Below are 24066 nucleotides of genomic sequence, written 5' to 3'. Positions count from 1 at the left end.
CGATGGAACAGGTATTTCTGGGAGAGTATGCCTCAGAGGTTTGGGAAGAAATATTTTATGGCTGCTTTTCTCACTATACAATTCATTAAATTTCTTTACTAAATTTGTTGCTCCCTATCTCTGAGTGGATGTACTAAGTTTAAGAACTAAGAGTAGTCTCTCCGGGGACCACTACTGTGGGATGGAGGCGACCCAGGTGCTAACTATAAGTGATTTCTTAATTATCTTTTCCATTAGCCGTGCTAATCCAAATTCCCTCTATAGGGCGCAGATCATTCATTCCAAAGTGATTATTTTCCGTTTAAATTCGGGACTTCAGTAATGAGAACATGACTAAAAAGCAAGCACGGATGTTCAAGAGGCACAATTTACATTATTGTTACAAATTTAAATTTTTTTTAAATTGCCATGATCGGCCTTTATTAGTGAGTTTTTAAATCTCCCGAGTTTTAGCTCCACGGAAGGAGAGATGCCGGAGAGGCGTTGCCGTGACTCTCCCAGGAGGCTGGGGGGGGCGGGGCTCGGCGAGACCGGGCGGCGGGACCCGCCGCCTCCCGTACTCTTTGCCCCGCCCCGCTCCGCGTGGGCCCCGCCCCCTTCCGTCTCAGTCCCGTGATCCGGCCCCTCCTAAGAGTGACAGCCCCGCCTTGGAATGGGGCCGGGCTGCGCGCAGGATGGCCCCGCCCCTTCCGCTGCGTCGTGACGTCACAATCCGGGCCGCCCAGGCACCTTGGCAACCGCGGTCGCCGGGGCGACGGAGGCTCCAGGCGGCCTGCCCCGGATCGGCTTCCATCGGCGCTGCCTCCGGCACCATCTCGGGAGGGTGGAGCAGGGCGGTGTGGGCTGTCGTGGGGGGGAGAGGGGGCCCCGCGTACTCTTGCCGCGGCAGTGAGGGGAAACTATGGGAGGAAAGAGCCAAGACTACCCCCGGAAAGGTAAAGGGGCCGCGGGGCACGCTTCTCGCGGGGCTCGGACCCCGCTCTCCCCTCCCCCCCTCGCCAGGGTGACCTCTGCCCTCCCGCGGCCGCCCCCCGCCCCTCCGAGCCTCAGTTTCCCCATCTGTTGAAAGCAAAGGCGTTGGAGAGACGATCTCCATCTGCGGCCCCCCCCTTCCTGGCCCCGAGCTGCCGTGCTGCTGCGCAGGCGCAGCTCGGGGAAGAAAGAGCCGCGGCCGCGGGCTCCGGAGGTCCGGTTTGTGATCCGGGGCCGCGGGCCGCGTTTAAATAGACTGTAGGGTTTGCAAAGTGCTTTCCTCCACCCAAACCGGCGAGGTGAGAAAAAGAGGAGAAAACCGAGCCAGAGAGAGAGAGAGGCTAGGGGGCTTCCGAGTGCAGGGTCCCAGCCAAACAAGCGTGATTTGGCCCCCTGGGCCACTCGCCTTCCTCTCTAGACTTAAGTTTCCTTCATTGTCAAAGGAGAGGGTTCAACTAGAAAAAGAGCCATTTTTGTATATCGTGGCAGTTTGCTGAAACCCATAGACCAATTTTCAGAATGTTTTTAAAATGTATAAAATGGACAGAATTACAAGGAAACAACGATATACTTTTTTTAAAAAAAAAAGTTCTTCCACCTCACTGTTAAGAATCAATAAAAGCTATTTTCCTTTAACATAGAGGAATGTGACCATACCCAAACCTCTCAGAACTATCTGCCCGTGCCCAGATAAACTGGAAAAATGCAGAACTCCAAAGTTAGGCCAGCAGATCAAAGAGGATTCTTTCCAGGACTCCAATAAGGCACTATTTAGTCCTTAAATTCAGCCTTCTGTCTTGATTTGAAAGATTATGTTTAGGTGAAAATGCTTGGTTGTACCTTGAAATCTTTTTAAAATTTTACAATGAATGATCTTTGTCCATTTTGTTAGAAAATAGCACTTAATTGGACAGTGAATTGGATGCTAAACATAGACAACCTTTCTTCTGCAACAGCCTTAAAGTGCAGGTATTTTCTTAAAAATTGTGGATACCTTTTCTTTAGGAAAAAAAGATTTTTGAGAATTTTATTCTCCCTCCCACTCTAAGAACCACGTAGGCTATTTTTATTTTGTATACTCAAGGTGTATACTGCACATAGTAGTTTTTCAGTATGTGATTACTGAATAAAAACTCATAATCTTAGATTAATGCTTTAATAATAAACAAATGAAGTTAATTTTTAATCTATTTGCAATTTGGAAAAACAGCTGATTCACTTTAACAAATATTAAGTGCATACTATGTATATTATGATAAATGCTAGGGATATGAAGGAAAAAATTAAACACACTTCCTGAATTTATAGGGATACCATAGATAACATCAGACATTGTTACTGATTTCTGAAATTTAAAATAAATTTCATAAGTATATATTCGGCATATTTGCCATGTGTCACAAATAAGCCATAAATAATAAAAGCCAAATCAACATTACTGTATAAACTAATGTATATAAATTTTTAAACTTTCCATCACAGTTTACTATGAAGGAATCTTTAAAATATTTCGGAGCATAATTAGTACTTTATCAAAATTAGTTAAAACTTTTTTTTTAAAACAATTTTGATTGCTTTTTTTTTATTCCTTTATATATGTGACCTCTCACCTTTTAGGTATTCTCTAATAGAAGAATCTTGAAGTACTAACTTGGAATACAACTTTGGCCATAAATACATTGAATAAATTTGATACTTCTCCCATTTAAGATCCTATCCTTTCCCCTGTTATGTGAGTACACATTTTCTCTCACACAATTTACAGATCTAGCATACATAATTCTACTATTCAACAATATTTCAAGAAAAAAGGAATGTGTTATTGAAATATTTCATACATACTCAACAGTTCACATTTGTCAACATACTTTGGTTGAATTTAAAGTACTAAACAAAACATCCTTTTGTTATTCCTCTTTTTTTAAGGGTTTGTTGTTTGTTTGTTTTTTTTGGCAAGGCAAAAGGGTTCTGACTTGCCCAAGATCATACAGCTAGGTAATTTTTAAATATCTAAGGCCACATTCAAACTCAGGGCCTCCTGACTCCAGGGCCTGTGCACTGTACCACCTAGCTGCCCAGTCATTCCTCTTTACTCCCTAGAATCTTCTTAGTCCTGACCAAGTTATAACTCTATTGACTTGTCTACCTCTAGTCCTAATACTAAGTCAAGCAACTGCTATTTGCAATCCTCTTTTTATTGTTTGGAGGAACCCAGGTACAAATCTTCTGGTTTTAGTAGAAACTGTGAGATTAGCATAATATTCCTAATAGCTTAGCTGGTGCTTCTTTTGTTTCCTGTCTGTAGTTTCTCTATTCTCCTTGACCTATTTCAAAGACCCTGCCCCATCTGTTAAGAGTTTTCTAGTTCTGGTCTTTTTCCCATGTTAGAATCTGATTGCCTTCAGTTTTACTCTTCTGAACTACTGTCTTGATATCAGTTTTAATTTTTTTCTCCTGTCTTTTAATTTAATATGCTTCAGATTTTCACAACTGATCCTTTGGCCTTACTGAATTAATAACATCAACATTAATACTATCATTCTATTCCCTCCCATTTCCTTTGGGACCCTGGTTTATCATTCCCTCTCATATTCATACTCTCCCTTTCTACTAGCAACATGGGGAGCATTGTGGTAAAATGGAAAGAGTGCTAGATTTGGAGTCAGTCAGAGGACCTCAGTTTAAATCTGTTCTACTTTTAACTGTGAGATCTCTTGGTTTCTTCATCCTTTCATTTAGATTTCCAAATATAATCTTTCCAGTTCTTGATTAAGTCTGTGATTCTTCCTCTGCCCTACACATATACTAAGGTAATTCATATCTTGTGATATTCCCATTCTTTTTCTCTCCTATTCCATCAGTTTTTAGGATCTTTCGGTTCTCTCTGAAATATCTTTCATACTTTATTTTCCTTTTTTAAGAATCTTCCTCAACTTTTATTCAGACTATTTGACCTCCCAGTCAGCTTTCCTTAACTCTTATCTCTCTCCCCTTCCCTACTTTACATGGCTACCAAATTAACCTTCCAAGTACACAGATCTTATCCTACTCAAAAAACCTTCCCATTTGCCTCTAGCAGAATAATTATGCAAACTCCTTAGCCTGGCTTTCAAGGTTGCTGAATCTGCCTGGTACTCACACCTCTATCTCATCACCACCCTCTGCTGCTTTGATTGGCTCCTTTGACTTTTGGGCAGGACCTCTATTTAAACAGGAGACTCACAGAGTTTTCTTTCATTTCCTACCAGCTGGGCTGCTTTTGATCTTCTTTCAAGCTCTTCATCCTCCATCCCCCACCAAGCAACTATCCTTCCCACCTAGTTATATTATTAACTCCTTGATGGCAGAAATTGCTTTTTTATTTGTATCTCTGTCATTTAATACAATTCCTAGCATCTAGTAGGATGTTTATTGATTGATTTATTGATTCAAAGATTTCTATATCTAACTCCATTATACCATTCACTGAATATATATTCCAGGCACTTTAGATTTATAGATGTTTTTCAGTCTTCATTTCCTTTCTTGAAATAAGTACCTTTAATATTTCTATTTGATGAAATCCATTTCTTTAAAATAACCTCCATGAAGATCTCCTGAACAACACTTCCCTCCACCATAGCCAGTCCCCAAACCAGAAATCTGAACATTGATCGCTTCCTCCTCCTGTTTTGTCAGTGATGTAAACTTTGATCTTAACACCTTATTCATATTGTATGCTTATTTGTGTACATAATTATATATAATGTATCTATTAGAATTCAAACTTCTTGAGAATAGGGACAATGTCAAATTTGTATATTCTCAGTACCAAGCATTGTGCTTGAAAATAAAAATTTAATAATTAAATTAAATAACATCTGTGGTAAATTTAGCATTTCACATGAAGCATATGAAGTCTTAAAATATAGTACTAAAAATAAGTGCCACAGAATTATGATTGATGATGTAATCCAAGAAAACTTATTATAGCATTAATGCAATCTTATAAAGAATACTCTATAAAACTGCAGTCTGCTATTTTAGTTAAAAATAATTTTCCATATTATATCCTTTCTTCTAATTGTCACATTTTTGTTAAAAGTCAGAACAAACCTTGCCATGCCCAGATATGGTCCATCAAGCCCATTTACAGGACACTTAAGCGTAAAAAGTAACGGTAAGTGAAAAATACTGGGTATTGAATGTTTTGTTGAAAGGTTGGACCATATTTCTGTTCATTACATGTATATTCATGTTAAACTACATGGTTTAAAAGTCATTTTATTAGTGAAGGTTACTGTGTCTACTTGGTAACTATGAAAGTAATTTTTAGATATTTACAAGAAATCTTCTGGATTTAGTGATTCAGTTTCTCAAATATTCAGTGTGTTAAAGCACAAGTTCAGCTGTATTTTGTACCTAAGGCTGGTTTGCCCCAACTTCCCTGTCTCCTGTGCTGGCTAGCTACTATTAATGCTGCCTACATATAACCTTAGTTGAGCTCATACCTTGCTTATTTAAATGGAGATTAATAGATAGCATAGAATAATTTTAATTCTGAATTAATAATTTATTAAGACCTTAACCTTGATGTAATCTGTTAGAAATATTGAAAGAAAGATTTATTTGTAAGGAAACAATGACAATAAAATAATACTCATAGATTTGTCTTGTTTATAGGATCTTTGGAACCATCCCTTTAGATGAGAAGGATATTGGGGATTTTTTTTTCCTGTAATTCTTATTTCTTGAATTACAAATGAATATGTTTGCAGTCAAATAATAGAAAATAAATTCTTTTTTACAAGCATAGGAAAGGGAAGTAGGAGGGATTGGGACTTTTCAGTTTCACCTTCAAATCTCTTGATTTTTCCTTTTTTAAGATGTATATGCCAATATAAGTTTATAATCTTTAACTTCTCTTTGGAAAGAGTCATTTTACTTAAATTCAAAATTTCAAAGGTAGACTTATATATTACATAAATATTTGCATGCATATGTTTTTATAATCATGATTATTTTTGTGCCTTTGTGAAACTTGAATGAATTTCTATTGGTATTTTTTTAAGATAGTATAGTAACTTTGGAAATAAGTCTTATTATACTGATAGATATACCAGTGGTTTTTAAATCATAGTGAGGGCAGATTCTTTGATATAGGTTGTATTAGGGTTTAATTTCTTTGTATTTTTGTTTGGGGTTCCCCCCCCCCAGACTTAAGGAATGAAGTAAAAGTCTGAAATTTTAGGGATATTATTAGTTAGAAAAATTGATATCTTTTAAGCTGATTTAGTATTGAAAATATAAAGAAAGGCAGTGTTTACAAGAAATGGAATGTGAAATGCCTGTTACCTTTTCTCAGAATTCTTCTGTACTCTCTGAAAAAGTTTGCATCTCATTGATAAACATATGAAGTCAGCCAGATTCATATCACATAGTTTACTTTCACACTATCTACTTAGAGTTCATAGTGATTTATGAGAATGATCTTGCTTATTGATAACTGTTTCTTTGCTTATCTAATCATTTTTATATTAGACTGAAATATGTAATGATCAAATGTGTTTTAATTTTATAGCTTTTTGCACTGACTCCTCCTCTCTCAGATTAAGTACCCTCTACCTGATCAAGAACCACATGGCTGTTCACTATAATAAAATCCTTTCAGCCAAAGGTAAAAATGTGCCTATATGAACCTTCTACACACAATTTTAGCGCCTTCAGTTCTCATTAGAAGAGTCCACCTGTAGCCAGAATGGATAAATTGGGTTGTAGAAAGATTCATGTGATTGGTTCAGCACTTGACTGAATATAATTTAACATATTTATGCCTTTTTCCATGAAACTGACCCTTTAATCTAAATTTAAATGGTGGTACAACCCTGATTGTCCTTTTTTCTTTCTTTTATATTTCATCTCTCTAGCATTTCATCTTTGATTTCAGTATGCCAAATATTTTCAAATTTGCTTTTTGTTTTTCATTTGGAATACTTTTTAAAATAAGTCATCAAAATTAATGTTATTTTCATTCCTCAAAATTGGAACAGTATGAATATGATGCTTTGATGACTTAGTATTATTTTCTTCAGTGTTATTTTGCTGAATGCTTGAAGTTTGCTTATTTTTTGGTCAACTGTTACACTTTTTTATTTTAAATAACCAAAATTATCCTTTGTTTTTACATCACTGACAAAAAGCTATTTTAAAAGTATTCTGTGACATTGTTAGGGCCATTGTGCATGCTTTTTTTCTGTTTCTTTTAGATAGCTGATTAGTAATTTTCTAAAATATTCTATTCTTCCACTGTTTTAATATTTCTGATGTTATACACTTTTTTATGACTTTAATGTCTATTCTCAAATGCATATTTGGAGATAAACTTCCCATAATGTGATAACTCAAAAGTCTGTCATAGTCCTGGCTTTACTAGTAGCTGATCCTGGACATGACAGAGCCTCAATTTTTCCTCATCTGCAAGATGAGGGATCTGGATTAGATCATCTCTGTTATTTGATTCATATTTCTCATGTTATTGACTTTAGGGTGAATTTTTTTCCTGACATCAAGCCATTTTCCCTTTATTTCTGGCTGATTTTCAATTTGGAATTTTGAAAATTCTAGGGCTACATTTACAAACTGTATTCTTTTAAACCCTTACCTTCTTTGCATTGTGAATACTGATCTATGGGAAATTGTTTATTTAGAAACAGCAGCAGGGAGTAGTAGAAAAAGCACTGTCTTGGACAGCAGATGCCTGATACTTACTTAGCTGCATGACCCTGGATTCTTAACTGCTCTTAACTCATCTTACTAATTTGTAAAAGGGGGATAATAATACCTATATTATCTGCCTTGCTGGTTGTTATAAGGAAAGTACTTTGTAAACTTGAAAAGTTATAGAAATTTTAATTATCAATGATATTTTCCTCTGAAATGTTAATTGTGAGATTATGAATATATCAGAAATACTTATTTTATGCACAGAATTTAAGGGGATATAAATATAGGTTTAATTTTCACTTTTTACACCAAATTTCCTTGACTTTGTTCTGTGGATTTTACATATCCCCACATTTTTGTCACCAGAATCTGGAATTCACTTAAAAGTCCCCAGATTAGTTTGGGAAACACTATTCTAGGGGTTAACAACTTCTGTGTTACTGAACATTGCCCTTTTTATTTCTTTATTAAATTTCATTCTTTGTGTCTCTTTGTTTCTTTTTATTGTACTGGAAATTGGTATAGTTGAAAAAGCTCAGGCCTCAGAATCAGGATCTAGTTTCAAATCCTATCTCTGACATTTACTATCATTGTCATCTTGGGCAAGTCACTTTTCTTCCCTGGGCTTAAATTTCTTCATCTATAGAATAAGGGAGTTGGAATAGTGGCCTTTGAGGTAACTTTCTCCTCTAGACCTCCAATTCCTGTAATGCTAATTTATTTGAAAAGGACTTAGATATTGCTGTAGGCAATCTTAAGGAATATTGAGAATGAAGATAGTCTTTTTGCCAAGGTTTATAAATTAATATTCCTGCTCTTTTGAAAGAGCATTTGTAAATAACTATATTTATTAAAAAATGACATTAAAAAATAGTACCTGAATTTGGCCTTAAGGAATGAATTGCTAGTAAAAATAATACTTATTACAATTTCTGGCCCAAAAGAGACCTTCATTGCTTATTCTATTTCTTTCCTCATTTGAAAAAATTCTCATTTTAAATTACTTGTGATGGTTCAGAAAGAAAACTCGCCTTCTTCCATAGATTAGTGTTGCATTTTAAAATATTTGAATTTTCTTCTGTCCTAACTTTATCAGAATTGATATTAATAAATCTTTGTCAAACTTCAGTTCCAGCAAAACACTTTTCTCTGGTTTATTTTCCATCCTTTCCTCTACCCAAAAGTTTTTTAGATTCAGTACTCCAAAAATTTTCATAATTCTACTTAACAGTTCTGTGTCTTTCTTTATCCTTCAAATACTGGTGTAAGGTATACTTAGTATTCTAAAGAATGGAAACCTTAGAACAGAATGTATTTTTTTCAATTCACCAACTAGGAGTTGGGAGACCTAAATTCCTGTGCCACCTGTCACTAAATAGATATGTGACCTTGTGTAAATCTCTTCCTTTCTCTGAACTACAAATGCCTCATATGTAAAATCAGAGTTGTACTAGATAATCTTAATGTCATCTAAAATTCTGTGAAATCTATATAAATTTTGAAATGTGTTGAATGTAAAACTTGAACATAAGACATTGAACCATTTAGTTGTATTATCCCCAAAGCATTAAAACATGAGTTTTTGCTTAGTTCAGTTCAGTTGTTTTTAAATCATGTCAAACTCTCCATGAACCCATTTGAGGTTAAGTGACTTGTCCAGGGACACCCAGCTAGTAAGATTCTGAGGCTGGATTTGTATTTAGGAAGCTGAGGATTAGCTTTCTTGACTCCAGGTGTAGTGCTCTATCCACTGCACTATCTAGCTACTCAAACTATAAGTTATAGGACTTTAAAAGTAAAATATGCTGAATTATAAACATTTTATGGATAAAATTCTGAGATAATTATCTGAATCCATAAAAAATTATTGATCAGAATATCTAATGAAAATATGTTATCTATAGAAAAACAATCTTTTATTTTACTAAATTTTTAAGAATATTTTTTGAGAATTTTTCTAACTTAAAGTTTAGAATTATTATCAAATCATGTTTTTCTTTTTCAGCCGTTGTAGATTGCTCAATGCCAGTAAGCATGACTTCCAGCATTAAATGTAAGTGATCTTTTTTTGCACTTCAATAAAAATACTAATAATTTTTTATATAGGACATAAATTCTATTTTTCCAATTACAAGATATGAAAGTTTTTCAACATTCATGCACTTGCATATTTAGTTTACACCTTCCTTCCCCACCTCCCTTTTCACCTCCCCTCTCCTTAGTGATGAGCAGTCTAGTAAAAGTTATACGTATACATTTGAGTTAAAAGTGTTTACATATTAGTCACTTTCTGTATGAGGAATTAGGACTAAGGGAAAAGGAAAAAATTGTGATAGGAAGGAAAAACATGAAAAGTTTTTTTTTTAAATGAATATAGTTTGAGTTTTTTGTTTGCCTCTGGATGAGGATGCCGTTCATGACAGGTATCCCAGGATTGTCCTAAATCTCTGAACTACTGAGAGGAGCTGCATCATTCATAGTTGGTCAATTCACAGTGGTGTTTTTATGCATAAGATTCTCTCATTCTCTCTCTCTCTCTCTCTCTCTCTCTCTCTCTCTCTCTCTCTCTTTTAGGTTTTTGCAAGGCAATGGGGTTAAGTAGCTTGCCCAAGGCCGCACAGCTAGGTAATTATTAAATGTCTGAGGCTAGGGCCAGTGCTCTATCCACTGCACCACCTAGCTGCCCCTAAAATACTCTTGATTTTGCTCCCTTTACTCAGCATCAGTTCCTGTAATTCTTTCTATGCTTTTCTAAAGTCCAATCGCTTAGGATTTCTTATAGAACAGTAGTACTCCATAACATTCATATACCACAACTTGTTTAGCCATTCCCCGATTGATGGGCATCCCCTTAATTTCCAACTCTTTGCCTCTGCAAAAAAGAGCTGCTATAAATATTTTTGAACATGTGGTACATTTCCCATTTTTTAAAATTTCTTTTGGATATAGGCCTAGGATATTGACCTGGGTCAAATGGTGTGATCAGTTTTATAGTTCTTTGGGCATAGTTCCATATTGCTCTCCAGAATGGTTGGATCAGTTCACAACTCCACAAATAGTGTATTAGTGTCCCAATTCTCCTACATCCCCTCCATCATTGATCATTTTCCTTTTTAGTCATTTTAGCCAATCTGACAGCCATGAGGTGGTACCTCAAAGTTGTTTTAATTTGCATTTCTCCAATCAACAATGATTTGGGCCATTTTTCATATTATATATAACTTTAATTTCTTCTGTTCATATTTTTTGACCATCTTTAATTGGGGAATCATTTGTAATTCATACATTTGATTTGGTTCTCTGTATTTTAGAAATGAGATCTTTATCAGACCCCCTAGCTGTGAAAATTGTTTCCCAGCTTTCTGTTTTCCTTCTAATCTTGCCTGCATTGGTTTTTTTTAAGTGCAAAAATCTTTTAATTTAATTGAGTTAAAATCATCCATTTTACTATTTATAATGCACTCCTATTTCTTCTTTGGTCATAAATTTCTTCCCTTTCCATAGATCTGACGGAGTATTTCTTGATCTGTTAACTGATCCCTTGATCTGTTAATTGCTCTCTGGTATCATGCTTTATTGGACATAGATTCTAAAACCAGCACTAAGTTAGAGTCAGAAGATTGGAGGCTTTGTCTTGGTCAGATTATTTTATCTCTCTGGGCTTCAATTTTATCCTGACAGTCAATATGAACATTAAACTTCTGCTGTGTGCCAAGCTGTATACTAAGCACTGGGATTACAAAAAAGAGACAAAAGAGAGTTTGTGCACACAAGGAGCTCACCATTCCACTAAAGACAAGAAGTAAACTTATATGTACAAATAAACTATATGTACATCATAAATAGGAAATAATAAAAGGAAAGGTACTAGAATCAGGGAGGGATTGGAAAAGGATTCCAGGAGTAGAAGGTAGTATTTTAGTTGGAACTTGAAAGAAGTCAGGGAAGTCAAGGGGTAGAGGAGAGAGAGCTTTCCATACTTGGAAGATAGCCAGAGAAAATGCCTGGAGCTGAGAAATGGAGTGTCTTTGTTTATGGAATAGTCAAGAGGCCAATGTCATTGGAGCCAAGAGTAAAAGGGGGGGGGATGCTCTAAGATTCCAGGTGGCCTAGGTTATGAAAGGCTTTAAACTTACAGAGGATTTGTATCTGATCCTAAAAGTGTTAGGGAGCCTCTGGAGTTTATTGAGTAGGATGGTGACATGTTCAGACCTACATTTTAGGGAAAAAATACTTTCTTGGCTGAATAGAAAATGGATTGGAGTGAGTAGACTCTTGTGGTAGGCAGATCCAGCAGCAGACTGTTGTAGTAGTCTAAGAAGTAGATAATGGTCTACACCAGGGTGGTAGCATATCAGAGGAGAGGTGTTTTATTTGAGAAATATTGCAAAGGTGAAATCAATAAGCCTTGGCCACAGATTGGATATTAAAGGGTAAGAGATAGTGAGAAGATGAGAATGTCAGCTAGGTTGCAAGCTTGAGGGAATGGGAGGGTGGTGTTAGCCTGTCAGGAATAGACAAGTTTGGAAAGGGAGAGAGTTTAGGGGAAAAGATAAATTCAGTTTTAGATAAGATGAGTTTGCTTACTAGAGGTCTAAATGGCAACTGGAGATATGAGACTGGATCTGGTTAGCTGAAAGATTAGGGCAGGTGAGGTAGATTTAAGAATCATCACAATAGAGATGATAACTAAATCTGTAGGAGCTGATTTGATTACTAAGTGAATAATATAGATTGAGAAGAGAACAGGGCCCAGGACAGAGAACTGTGGTGTACCCAAGGTTAATGGGCATGACCTGAATAAGGAGACAGAAGAAGGAGTCAGAAAGATAGGAGAAGAATCAGGAGAGAGTGGAATCCTGAAAACGTAAAGAGAAGAAAATATCAAGAATAAGATATCTATATCAAAGGCTGCAGAGAGGTTGAGAATGAGGATTGAGAAAAGATTATTGTGTTTGGCAACTAAGAGATCATTAATAACTTTGGAGACAGCAGTTTCTGTGAAGTGATGAGATCAGCAACCAGATAGAAGTTAAGGAGGGACTGAGGAGAGGAAGTGTAGGTATCTATTGTAGAAGGCCTTTTTGAGAAGTTTATCTACAAAGGGTAGAAGAAATCAAGTTAGAAGATTGATTAGTGAGGAATGGGGAGATCAAGTAAGAGTTATTTTGAGGATAAGGGAGATCTGGACTGTTTGTAGACAGTAGGGAAGGAACCAGTAGATAAGGAGAAATTGAAGATGAATAAATGAATGGAGATGACAGAGGGAACAATTTCCTGAAGGAGATAAAATGAATTGAGATTTCTGGTGCAGGTAGAGAAGTTTGCTGCGGAAGGAATAAAGACAAGATGCAAACTTCTATGTACCTCTTCAAGTGAGGTGGGAAAAATTAGCATTTTTTCCAGGTTGACTGAATTTTAACTGCCTGCATAGTTACTTTAATTTCCATTCATTCTTAATAACCTAGTTGGAAACTCAGAAGAATGTTAATAGACATGATGATTTTAAGTAATTAAAATCAGAAATTTCTACCTAATAGAATTATCTTAAGGGTGCCAGTAGATTACTATAGTTATTATGGATTCTTATAATTTAAATTTAAGCCAAGAAATTTTTTATTAAAAAAAAAAACCCAGAGGGGCAGCTAGGTGGCACAGTGGATAAAGCACCGGCCCTGGAGTCAGGAGTACCTGGGTTCAAATCCAGTCTCAGACACTTAATAAATACCTAGCTGTATGGCCTTGGGCAAGCCACTTAACCCCGTTTGCCTTGCAAAAAAACTAAAAAAAAAAAACCCCACAATTCAGGCATGTGATATGTGGTTATTTTTAATAGTGATAGTATTAAAATATTTTCCAGTTTGAAGTTCATTTTTATTGTGATCATTCTTTTTAATGTTATTTTATTTAATTTTTTTCAATTATATGAACAGATAGTTTTCAACAATCTTTTTTTCTAAGCTTTTGATTTTCACATTTTTATACCTTCCTCTGGTATAGGTTATACCTATACAATTATGATTAATATATTTCCATATTAGTCATGTTGTGAACAAAGAATCAGAACTAAAGGGAAAAAACATGATGAAAAGAAAAAAACAAAAATCAAGTTTTAAAAAGTGAAAAATAGTCTTTGATCAGCATTCAGAGTCCATAGTTTGTCTCTGGATGTGGATGGCATTTCTAACACCAAATCTTTTAGAATTGTCCTTGGTTACTGAACTGCCAATCCCATCATATCTGATCATCAGACAATGTTGCTGTTATTATCTCCTGGTTCTGCTTACTTCACTTCGCATCAGTTCATCCAAGTCTTTCCACACTTTTCTGAAGTCAGGCTGCTCATGCTTTCTTACAGAACAGTAGTACTCCATCACATTCATATACCATAATTTGTTCAACCATTCCTCAAGTGATGGGCATCCCTCATTTTCTAATTCTTTGTCACTACAAAAAGAGCCACTATAAATATTTTGTACATGTGGGTCTTTCACCCTTTTTTATGACCTCTTTGGGATATGGAACTCAGTAGTATTGCTGGATCAAAGGTATGCAGTTTTATTGTCCTTTGAGCACAGTCCAAATTGCTCTGCATGCTGGGAATCAGTTCACAAGTCTGCCAACAGTGGAGCTCTGTCTTAATTCAAGAAAGATATTCTAGGTATAGGAGATGGCCAGTGCAGAGGTTGCAGAGTGTAGAATGAGCTGGAATGGGGAGAGACTTGAGGCCATTGAATAACCCAGGTGAGAGGTGAAGAGTTCCCAATGGAAGGAGGGTGAATAGAAAGATGGGATTGGATGGTGTGGAGGTAGAAACAGCAAAATTCAAGCCTAACGTTGACTTGGTTGTGTAAAGGTTAGAAAAGCAAAACCCAGGTGAGAACAACTAAGCCAGGTAGTTATTTTAAGCACAAAAATGTATATTTTCTTAGAGATTATGCTTGCTGAGTTTTCTATTATTGGAGAATTAAATTTACTGCTTATCTTCACAGACACCTAGACATATTCAGGTAAATGCTATCTTGAATTAAAAATTAGTCTCCTAGATCTGGATTTCTCTGAGTGCATTCTACCTTTATCTAGTCTCACCTGAATATGCTGGTCTTTCAGAACTCCATTTTTACCTGTACCTTGGTCTGGGTTCCTGGGTATGCTCCTTTCCTCTTGGATAAAGGCCCCAGAGACAGACCTCTTTCCTCCCGCTTGAGCTCTAGTTCCCTTTTACCCCACGGGAAAGAAGTCTCCTGCAGGAATACTCCGTGTAATAGGACCTGATGGACTCAGCAAGCTCAGAGCCCCTCTTGTCAGTGACACTTGTCTGGTTTTTCTATCAGACATCAGCAGTTCCTTTCAACTAAGCAAACATTTATAAAGTGCTACCTGCTGAAAATAAGAAAACAAAAGTAAGGCTCTTCTTCCCTCAAGTTTACACTTTACTGGAGGGATAGAGCATGTCTGCAGATGAGGAAGACAGCACTAATGGCTGGAAGAGGGGAGGAAAGGAAGGTCAGGAGATGGTTTAGATGAGAAATCACTTATGCCCTCAAAATGGAAGTAATAAATGTCTTTACTAAGGTTGCATTATAAGATAAACCCCCCCAAAATCATCTGTATACCACAATTAAATATCAATAGATATATGTGCAGTAACTTATCAAGAAATACAAAATTAATATAAAGACAACTTAATTATTTTGACAAAAATCAAGGAATTGAATAGTTATATTCCCTCTTATTGACTAGATGGCATAAATACCTCCCAAATTAACTTTTCCCCAAAAGTTACTTTCAGATATTATAATACCAATCAGAATTCTGATAAATTATTTCATATAATTAGATAAAGCTATAAAAGATTTTATAAGGAAACTAGAACAATGGGACTGTTAACACATTATAAAACAAAAATTTTAACTTATTCAAGATTAAGAAAAAGAAAATAGAAAAGAGGAATTAGTACCATCATTTCTCAGAATTTACCATATAAATCAATATTTATAAAACTATATGGTAGAAAAATAAATAAATAAATCAAAGGACCAGAATAAATAATTCAAAATTATACCTAGTGGAGCATTTGACAAATCCACATCTAAAAAAATCCCTGGGAAAAAAATATGGTACTGAGAAATGAACAAGAGGTAACCCAACATGGCAGAAAGAAAATTAATTAGCCTGACTGGGAGTCATAAAAGCTCTTGCCTCCCCCAACCACAGGCCAGGAAACCTATGCAAACCCTTTGACTATTCCTTGTCACTGACAACTTTCTAAATCTCATGAGCTACAAATAACAATTCTGTCAGCAAGTGTTTTATTATGGGCCTGACCCTGTGCTAAGGAAATGTCCTCAGCAGAAGGGAGATGCACCAGTGAAATCATGGGTCCAGATCAAAAACAATGCAGTAAATGGTGAATATGTGAAATTCAGAGAAATACAACCAGACTCACCTAAACTAATGCAGCCCAGTGCAAGCAGAAACAGTAGAGTCACTGTGAAAGTAAACAGCCCTAAAAGATAGATTAAATGACATCACCAGGCTTGATCATAGAGAACCAAAGGCAAATCACATATGTGCTGTTAGATTGATTCTAATGATCTGTCTTATTGTACTCTTTGTTCTGAGGTATGGAGAGTAGGGGAAGTATTTGGAAAATAATAGCACAAGGGCAGCCAAGTGGTGTAGAGGATAGATCATTTGCCCTGAAGTCAGGAGGACCTAAGTTCAAATCCGGTCTTAGACATTTAATAATTACCTAGCTTTGTGACCTTGGACAAGTCATTTAACCCCATTGCTTTGCAAAAAAAGAAAAAAATTAAAAAGTAATAGCATGAAAAACAAAAAGTACTAACAGCATATTTTTTAATCTCAACATTTTATTTTTTCCAAATACATGTAAAGATATTTTCAACCTTCATTTTTGTAAAATAGACATATTCAGGTAAATGAATATTTACCCAAGATAGAAAGCAATCTTATATAAAACATTTTTAAGGAGAAAAAATACTGGGGAATTTCAATTCATTGTGACAAAATAGCTAGCATATAGCACTTTCAAGGCTTACAAATTTTTACATATATATGTATTATCTCTTTTGGTCCTCACAACTACTCTGTAAGGGTAGATATCATTATAATCCTTATTTTACATACAAAGAAACAGACTGGAAAGATGAGGTGCCTTGTCTGGAGTCACAACTATTGAGTGTCTTAGATAGGATTCAAATTGACTTTACTTCCTCTCTATTGAGCTTCATGACTAGAAAAGACGTTGAAATCCATACTTTAGACTGTATACCCCAACTGAATCAATGTTCTAAACATTTTTTAAATGAATTTGGGGGGGGAGGAATGTATTTGCCTTAATTTTGGAAAGAAAATATAATTTTAATAAAGTATTCAAATATTTGGAGGCAAAATTAATAGTTTTGATAATACAAAGATAAGATTTTATACAACAAAAATAATATCTTTAAAATTAAATGTTGGAGAAATATTTGCAATTATTTTGCCTATGAAGGTCTGTTTTATATATATATATATATATATATATATATATATATATACATATATATATATTTTACTGAACATGTACTTACAATCATTCAATCAGTAAATATTAAGTACTTGTGTAAAGACACTTGTGTAAAGCACTGGGAATACAAAGAGGCAAAAGATAGTCAGTCCTCAAGGAGCTCACAACTAACAGAAGAGATGACATAAACAAAGATATATACAAACCAGCTTTATACAAGGTAACTAGGAAATAATCAGCATAAGGAAAGTGCTAGAATTGAGAGATTGTGAAAGGCTTCCTGTAAAATAATGGAATTTTCGTTGATAAAGAAAACCAAGAAAGTCAGTTGCTGGAGATTAGGAAATTAGGAGAGTATTCCAGATCTGGAAGACAGCCAGGAACACTGCCTGAGACCTAGAGATGAATGGCTTGTTTATAGAACAACCAGGAAAGAGGCAGTGAAACTGGATCCAAAAGTACATTCTGGGAGGTAGGAAGGGACAAGGTTTTATGAAAAGTTTTGAATGCCAGAGTACTTTATATTCGATCCTAGAGGCAATGTGGAGTCATTTATTAAATAGAGTGGTGACACAGTTAGTTATGCATGTCAGAAAAATCACTGGCATCTCAGCAGAGTAGCAAAAGATTGACAAAGGCCTATGTTGGAAGGGATTTGGTTTAACAAAGACTCATCCAGTTTTGGGGAACTGAAATCTAATTAAAACATTTTGGAAAGCAATGAAAGTATATAGGAGACGTCACAAAACTAATCATTCTATTGCTAGGACTTTTTCCTAAAAAGTTCTTTACCAAAAAAGACCTATCTATACAAAATGATCATAATTTTTTGTAATAACAAAAAAAGAAACAACTTGTGTTTCTGTGAATGACTGAATAAATTATGGCATATCAGTATAAATGCAGTACTATGCCATAAAAATGATCAATTTGAAACACTTAAGGAAATAAAGTCTTGAAAAACTGAACAGAATCAGCAGAACCAGAAAGCCAATGCATACTGATTCGGTGAAGGGAAGAGAAAGGAAAAAAGACAAAATAAACTTAGAATTTAAATTTCAGACCTAAACAGACAGAGCAGTTTCTTTGCTTCTCTGTTAATTCATTCGATTCCACATAATATTTGAGGTTTTAAATATGACTGTTTCTTATTTTGTAGGTGTATTTAAGTTTTTCTTAAGTTTGGAATGAAACCTTTTTAAAAATTTGTTTTCTAAACTGATCACCTCTAGTCCATTAATTAATAACCTTTACTTGGAAGGAAGAGAGGATGATTACTAATCTGTTACTATCTAATACTATATTACTATCTGCTACCAATTTTTAGGGGCAGTTGCCAAAAAAGTAAAATCTGAATTACATAAAAACAAGATATTAATACAAATTTATATTAATAAAAAGCAAGAGCAAATTCTGAGAGAGCTCTGAGGAAAGGTGCTAAGGAAAGGAGTTAAAGAAGGCAAAACCATCTCTTAAGGAATAACTGGCTCCTGAGAAGGATTCAATTTTCCCTTGTCCCTCTTCCAGAATGCAGTGATTGGTGGGGAATTTATATTGCATTGCCTCTCCTTATTGGCAGTGGTGTCTTGCAGTGAAACAGCTTGCCCAGTAAGAGATGTTTTGCTCATAATAGAATTTATCTATTTGGAAGAGCAGGACCCCTCAGCTCAGCAGTAACTTGTCCAAGTGGAGCAGCAGTGTAAGAGCACCACAAGAAAAGGGAAGGACTCTGGGCCCCTAAAGCATGTGACATTTGAATTACCTTTACTGCTTTTATTTCCTGCCTATTGACCCTCCATTTGTTTTTGTAATATCGAAGTCTGCTCTTCCCACTGATATTGTATGGTTTTATGGAAGAATGCTCCCCAGGTTTATGGGGGAAATATAGTTTGTGTCCATGCTATATACTATTTCAGTAAATGTCTTTGCTTTAAGAAAAAAACTCTGTTCTAATTGCCTTTATTTGTCTATCCCCTATTCCTACACTAATCTATTATCTGTTTACCTATTACCTGAACAAGGAGGTATCAATTCTGAAGTTATCTGACAAAGAGGGGATAACTTCTAAGGCGTGGAAAAGTATCTCATACTTTATTAATACTCAGTAAAGGTGAAGAGAAAATCAGTAACTATAAATATATATGCCTAGATTTTACATTTACACAACATATTTGAAAATGGCCTTCACACAAATCAAGAACATCCTAAATGAGAATATTAATAGGAAACAAACAGGTTTTCACAAGTAATATTCAGTAATGGAACTTTTCTTTAACATTTCACAATTAACTGAAATATGTATAGTATGAAATCCTGCTGCTCTTATAATTTGTTTCTTATAATAAAGCATTTGATTACATGAAGCAAATGCAATCTTAAAGTTTCTTTTCCAGCAAGGTGCCTCCAACCATGTATCAAAATCATTCAAGATTCCAAGTAAAACCTTTCAAGAAAGGTATAACAACAGGAAAAAAAGACTCTTCAAAAGTCTCTTGTTTATAATTAGCAGATTATTCATAAAACATGTAGATTTAAGCATATCAAAACTAAGCACTACTGTAATGGAGATCCAGTAGAGAAAAAGAATGTCTTGTGGATTTTGAGGCCCAAGCCCCAGAAAGTTGTAGAACTTCATGAAAGAAAAGTTTGACCTAACTTCCTCTCCAAAAAGTTTGATTTATGGAGTAAGTGAATAAAAAGTTCCAGATTATGTCCATGCATTTGGATGGACAACCAGTGGAGTTTTTCCATAAGTGTATGTATTTGGGATGCAGAGTATAAATAGATAAGTGGTGAACATAATTGAACCTGGAGAGGGAGAATAGGCTGAATTACCTTTAGGAGACAGCAAAGGTCCTTTTAGTAAGGCTTATTCTGGAAACAAAGTGTCACCTTTTAAAACTAGCATTCTACTGGTATTGTACTGTATTCAGAGGACTTTGGACAAGTAATTTAATTTCCCTAGATCTTAATTTCCTCATAAGTAAAAATAAATTAATGGTGTGGGCTTGGCCTTTACCATCCCAAATTCAAATCTATAATTCTATCATTCTATGGCTTCAAAACATGGAATGCAATGGTCTCCAATGAATTGAAAATTAATGTAATATCAAAGGAGAGATACATAGTGGGTTTGAATGCTGAAATATAATTAGTGAGGAACTTAGAAGAATAGAATTGATAACATCATTGGGCAAATATCTGATAGGAGGACATGGGCTACTCATGTGATGAGGACAGAGATATATCAGTTGATGTTCTCATGTGCCGTTGCTATACTTGTGATATCAGAAAAAGTGAGTAATCCCTGCAGCATGGTTAGGAACCTGGATGAAAGCCCCCGGGATAAGCGCCTGTGAATAAGGCATAATTTGAAACTGTTGGAAGGAATTAATTGTTAAGGTCATAGATCCATTTGAATATTTGGGAATGCTCCCCAATTCTTCTAGAATTTCACTTTAGAAATAACCCAGGAGATAGAGTTGAACTTGGTTTCAGGGAGACCTGGGTTCAAATCCTACCTCACTTCTTAAGAGAGTCAAGTCAACCCCTCTTGGCTTCAATTTTTTGTCTATAAAATAGTGGCCTCTAAAGTCCCTTCCAGCTCTAAATCTATGATCCTATGAATCTCAGATTCCATTTCCTCATCTGTACAATGGGGGGGATGATAATAGCAATTAACTCATAGGATTCTGAGAATCAAATGAGACAACATATAAAAAACTTTGTAAAGGGCTGTATAAATGTTAGCTATTACTGATGCAGAGAATCATGGGTATAGGGAATATTGAAAATAATTGGAAATAAATTTTGTAAATCTTTTGTTTGCACTGTTAATATCTTGTACTCTATTGATCCTCTATCACTCTGTTAAAACATTCCACCTTGACCTCAGCTATGTTCTCATTGGTAAGGCAAGCTCGATTACCAGGTGCAGAAACATCATCTTGAGACCACCCCAGGCCAGAATCAAATTTCTCCAAAGGAGGCATTTAAGGAGATTCTGGCAAGGTGCTGAGCTATTGCCTTTTGGACTTCTGTGTTAATCTAGCAGCTGGATTGCTGAGATTAATTACCAAGCCATGTGGCACTTTAATCTCTCTCTTTAACTTCTCTATCCCTTTATCTTGTAACAACTTCTTAATAAATGTGCATTTTCTTTTTTATATCTATATTCCTGGGTCAAATCAAATAGTAATTCTTCACAGGAAACACTGAATCCCTACAACATTACTATTTATATTGTCTTTTTCTTCTCTGTACTATTTGAAAATGTTTGAACATCCCTTCTTCAAACTTTTTCCCCCTTAGTTTCCATGGCTCTACATTATTTTGGTTTTCTTTCTTCTTCTGACCTAAAAGTCCTTTCTCTTTCCTTGGTCCCTAAAATGAAAGATGATTCTTCTCAAACCTCCTCTCTTCCCTTTTTATATTCTCTGCCTTAATAGTCTCATCTAGTCTCTTAATTTTAATTAAAAATCATACCTTTGCAAATAACTGACAACATTACACTTGGATGTTTCCCCATCACATCATGCTTAACAATGTCTAAAACTAGTAATGTCATGTTTTTTCCAAAACATTTCTTCTCCTGACTTTTACAGTTCATTCAACAGCAGCTTCCAGCATTGTCAGCCAATCAGACACAAAATCTTAAATTCATGTTTTATCCTTGCCTCTTTCCTTGATGATCCATAATCAGCTTTCAAGTTCTCTTCATCTTTTGCATAATTTCTCAACCTGTCTCCTTGTCCAATCCATTGTTATTATCTAATTCAGACCATTATTGACTGATGCATAGACTCTAACAATACCTTCTACCAGGTCAGCTTACCTTCATTAGATGGGTGTAAGTAAACTTCATCCCTCTTCTATACTGCTGCCAGACTAATCCTACTTAAACCATGCTTTTATCATGTGATTTCCCTACTTAAAAACTTTCATAGTTCTCATTAATCATAAGAGTTGAAATCACAATCTGGAATTAATTTACCTTTCTAGTTCTGTCTCCCACCATTCCCCTTTAGGAAACTTAACCTCCAACCAAATTGAACTCCTTGTTACTCTAACTTTGAAAGTCTTTGTTCTCTGCCTGGAATTGTGTTTTCCTTAATCCTTATTTCTCTTTATTTAAATACTATGCTTTCTTCAAAATCCACATAAAATACTGAATAGTATTATATATGGTTATTAAGCAAGAAATTAACTTCCTATAAATTTTTTAGTATTTTTGGAACCACATTTTGGAATGTAATCTTATAGTTACATTTGTACTTTCCCTATCTCCCTTCCATGGAACTCAAAAATTTCTCTAAGTGCTTTACACCTAGCACGTGGTGAGCAAATGAATAATTTATTTATACTTATATAACACCTTTCATCTAGGGAGTTCTAAGGCTTCAGACCTGGGCAAATCACTAAACACTATTTGCCTCAACTTCCTCATTTTTAAAATGAGTTAGAGAAGGAAATGGCAAAGCATTCCAGTAGTTTACTAAGAAAACTTCAAATGGGATCATCATGAGTCAGATATGACTGAACAACAACATCTTAAAATGAGATTTTTTAACAGATAAGCTTGCTGCAAAATTGTTTCCCCCTTTTGTTTCTCTACTACTTTTAGCTATTGTTTGAAGAGAAAAAACACTTTTTAAATTGTGCATAATTAAAATTGTTGATTTTGCTTCTGTGGTCTATCTCTTTACATCTGTAGATCTAAAAAGCAATTTCTTCCTTGTTCCTCTTACTTGTTTATGATGTCATCCTTTATGGATAAATCATTTACCCATTTCCAACTTGACTTGGTACACAGTGTGAAATATCTATAAGACTGCTTTCTACAGCCATGATCTTTAGGTTTATCAAATTCTAGGGTCCTATACTCATTTATGTCTATGTGTTGTTTACACTGCTCAACCTCTCTATTTGTTACAGTACCAAATTGTTTTGATTATTTTTTTCCAGTAGGGTTTAAAAAATCTGATTCTGGTAGGCCCCCTTCTTCCCCCCTTTTTTTATATATTCATTGATATTACCATTTTGTTCTTCCAGGTAAATTTTGTTTATCTCTAGTAATCTTTTGGTTGCTTGATTGATATGGCACTGAATAAGTAAATTCATTTGCACTGTTTTTTCATTTTTTGTTATATGGACCCATGAGCAATTAATATTTTCCACTTATTTGGATCTGTCTTTACAGATTGTTAAGTGATTTTTTTTTATTGTGGTCATAAAGTTTATCCTTTCTATAGTTAATTTAAATGGAATTTCTCTTTCTCTTCCTACTGAATTTTGTCAAGAATCTAAAGAAATCCTGATTGTTTTATATCCTACTTCTTTGGTGAATCATCTTCAAAAAATGATATTTCCTTTTTGTCTATATTCCCTTATTTTCTTTTTCCTTGTCTTACTGCTTGTTAGATAGCATTTCTTTGCCCTATATTGTACACATCTTTATTTCTGATAACATATATGTGTGTGTATATATGTATATATACATATATACACACATATACATATAAAGGGGGGGAGAAAGAGAAAGGGGGGAAGGGACGGCTAGGTGGTGTAGTGGATAAAGCACTGGCCTTGGAGTCAGGAGTACCTGGGTTCAAATCCGGTCTCAAACACTTAATAATTACCTAGCTGTGTGGCCTTGGGCAAGCCACTTAACCCCATTTGCCTTGCAAAAACCTAAAAAAGGGGGGGGAAGGGGAGAAGAGAGGAGAGGAGAGATCTCTGGAAAGGCCTCAACTTTTATCCCCATTATAGATAATGTTGGTTCTTGATTTTATTATTTTTTTAATAGTTTTATTTTTAGTTTCAAATTCTCTTCCTCCCCCACCCAGAGAGGCATTAAG

At 35.3% G+C, this 24066-nt stretch overlaps 1 protein-coding gene across 7 annotated transcripts in view; it reads left to right on the top strand.

The window, feature by feature from the left end:
* The first annotated feature begins 818 nt into the window (after window positions 1-818).
* Window positions 819-24066, top strand: part of SPATA7 (spermatogenesis associated 7) — a 62486-nt gene continuing 39238 nt past the window's right edge. Inside the window, exons 1-6 of one of the 7 annotated variants that reach the window (XM_074235575.1) lie at window positions 849-935; window positions 1865-1941; window positions 2590-2704; window positions 5057-5131; window positions 6533-6628; window positions 9680-9727. In XM_074235575.1, coding sequence (XP_074091676.1) covers window positions 5074-5131; window positions 6533-6628; window positions 9680-9727 — 202 coding nt within the window. In that variant the 5' untranslated portion in view covers window positions 849-935; window positions 1865-1941; window positions 2590-2704; window positions 5057-5073. Of the gene's footprint in view, window positions 936-1864; window positions 1942-2589; window positions 2705-5056; window positions 5132-6532; window positions 6629-9679; window positions 9728-24066 lie in introns of all 7 variants that reach the window. The other 6 variants (XM_074235577.1, XM_074235576.1, XM_074235574.1 and 3 more) reach the window with 6 other exon arrangements.

Source organism: Macrotis lagotis, chromosome 4, assembly GCF_037893015.1.
Source record: "Macrotis lagotis isolate mMagLag1 chromosome 4, bilby.v1.9.chrom.fasta, whole genome shotgun sequence".
Lineage (NCBI taxonomy): Eukaryota > Metazoa > Chordata > Mammalia > Peramelemorphia > Peramelidae > Macrotis > Macrotis lagotis.
Note: the sequence above shows the minus strand (reverse complement) of the source record. Positions and strands in the feature narration are given on the sequence as shown.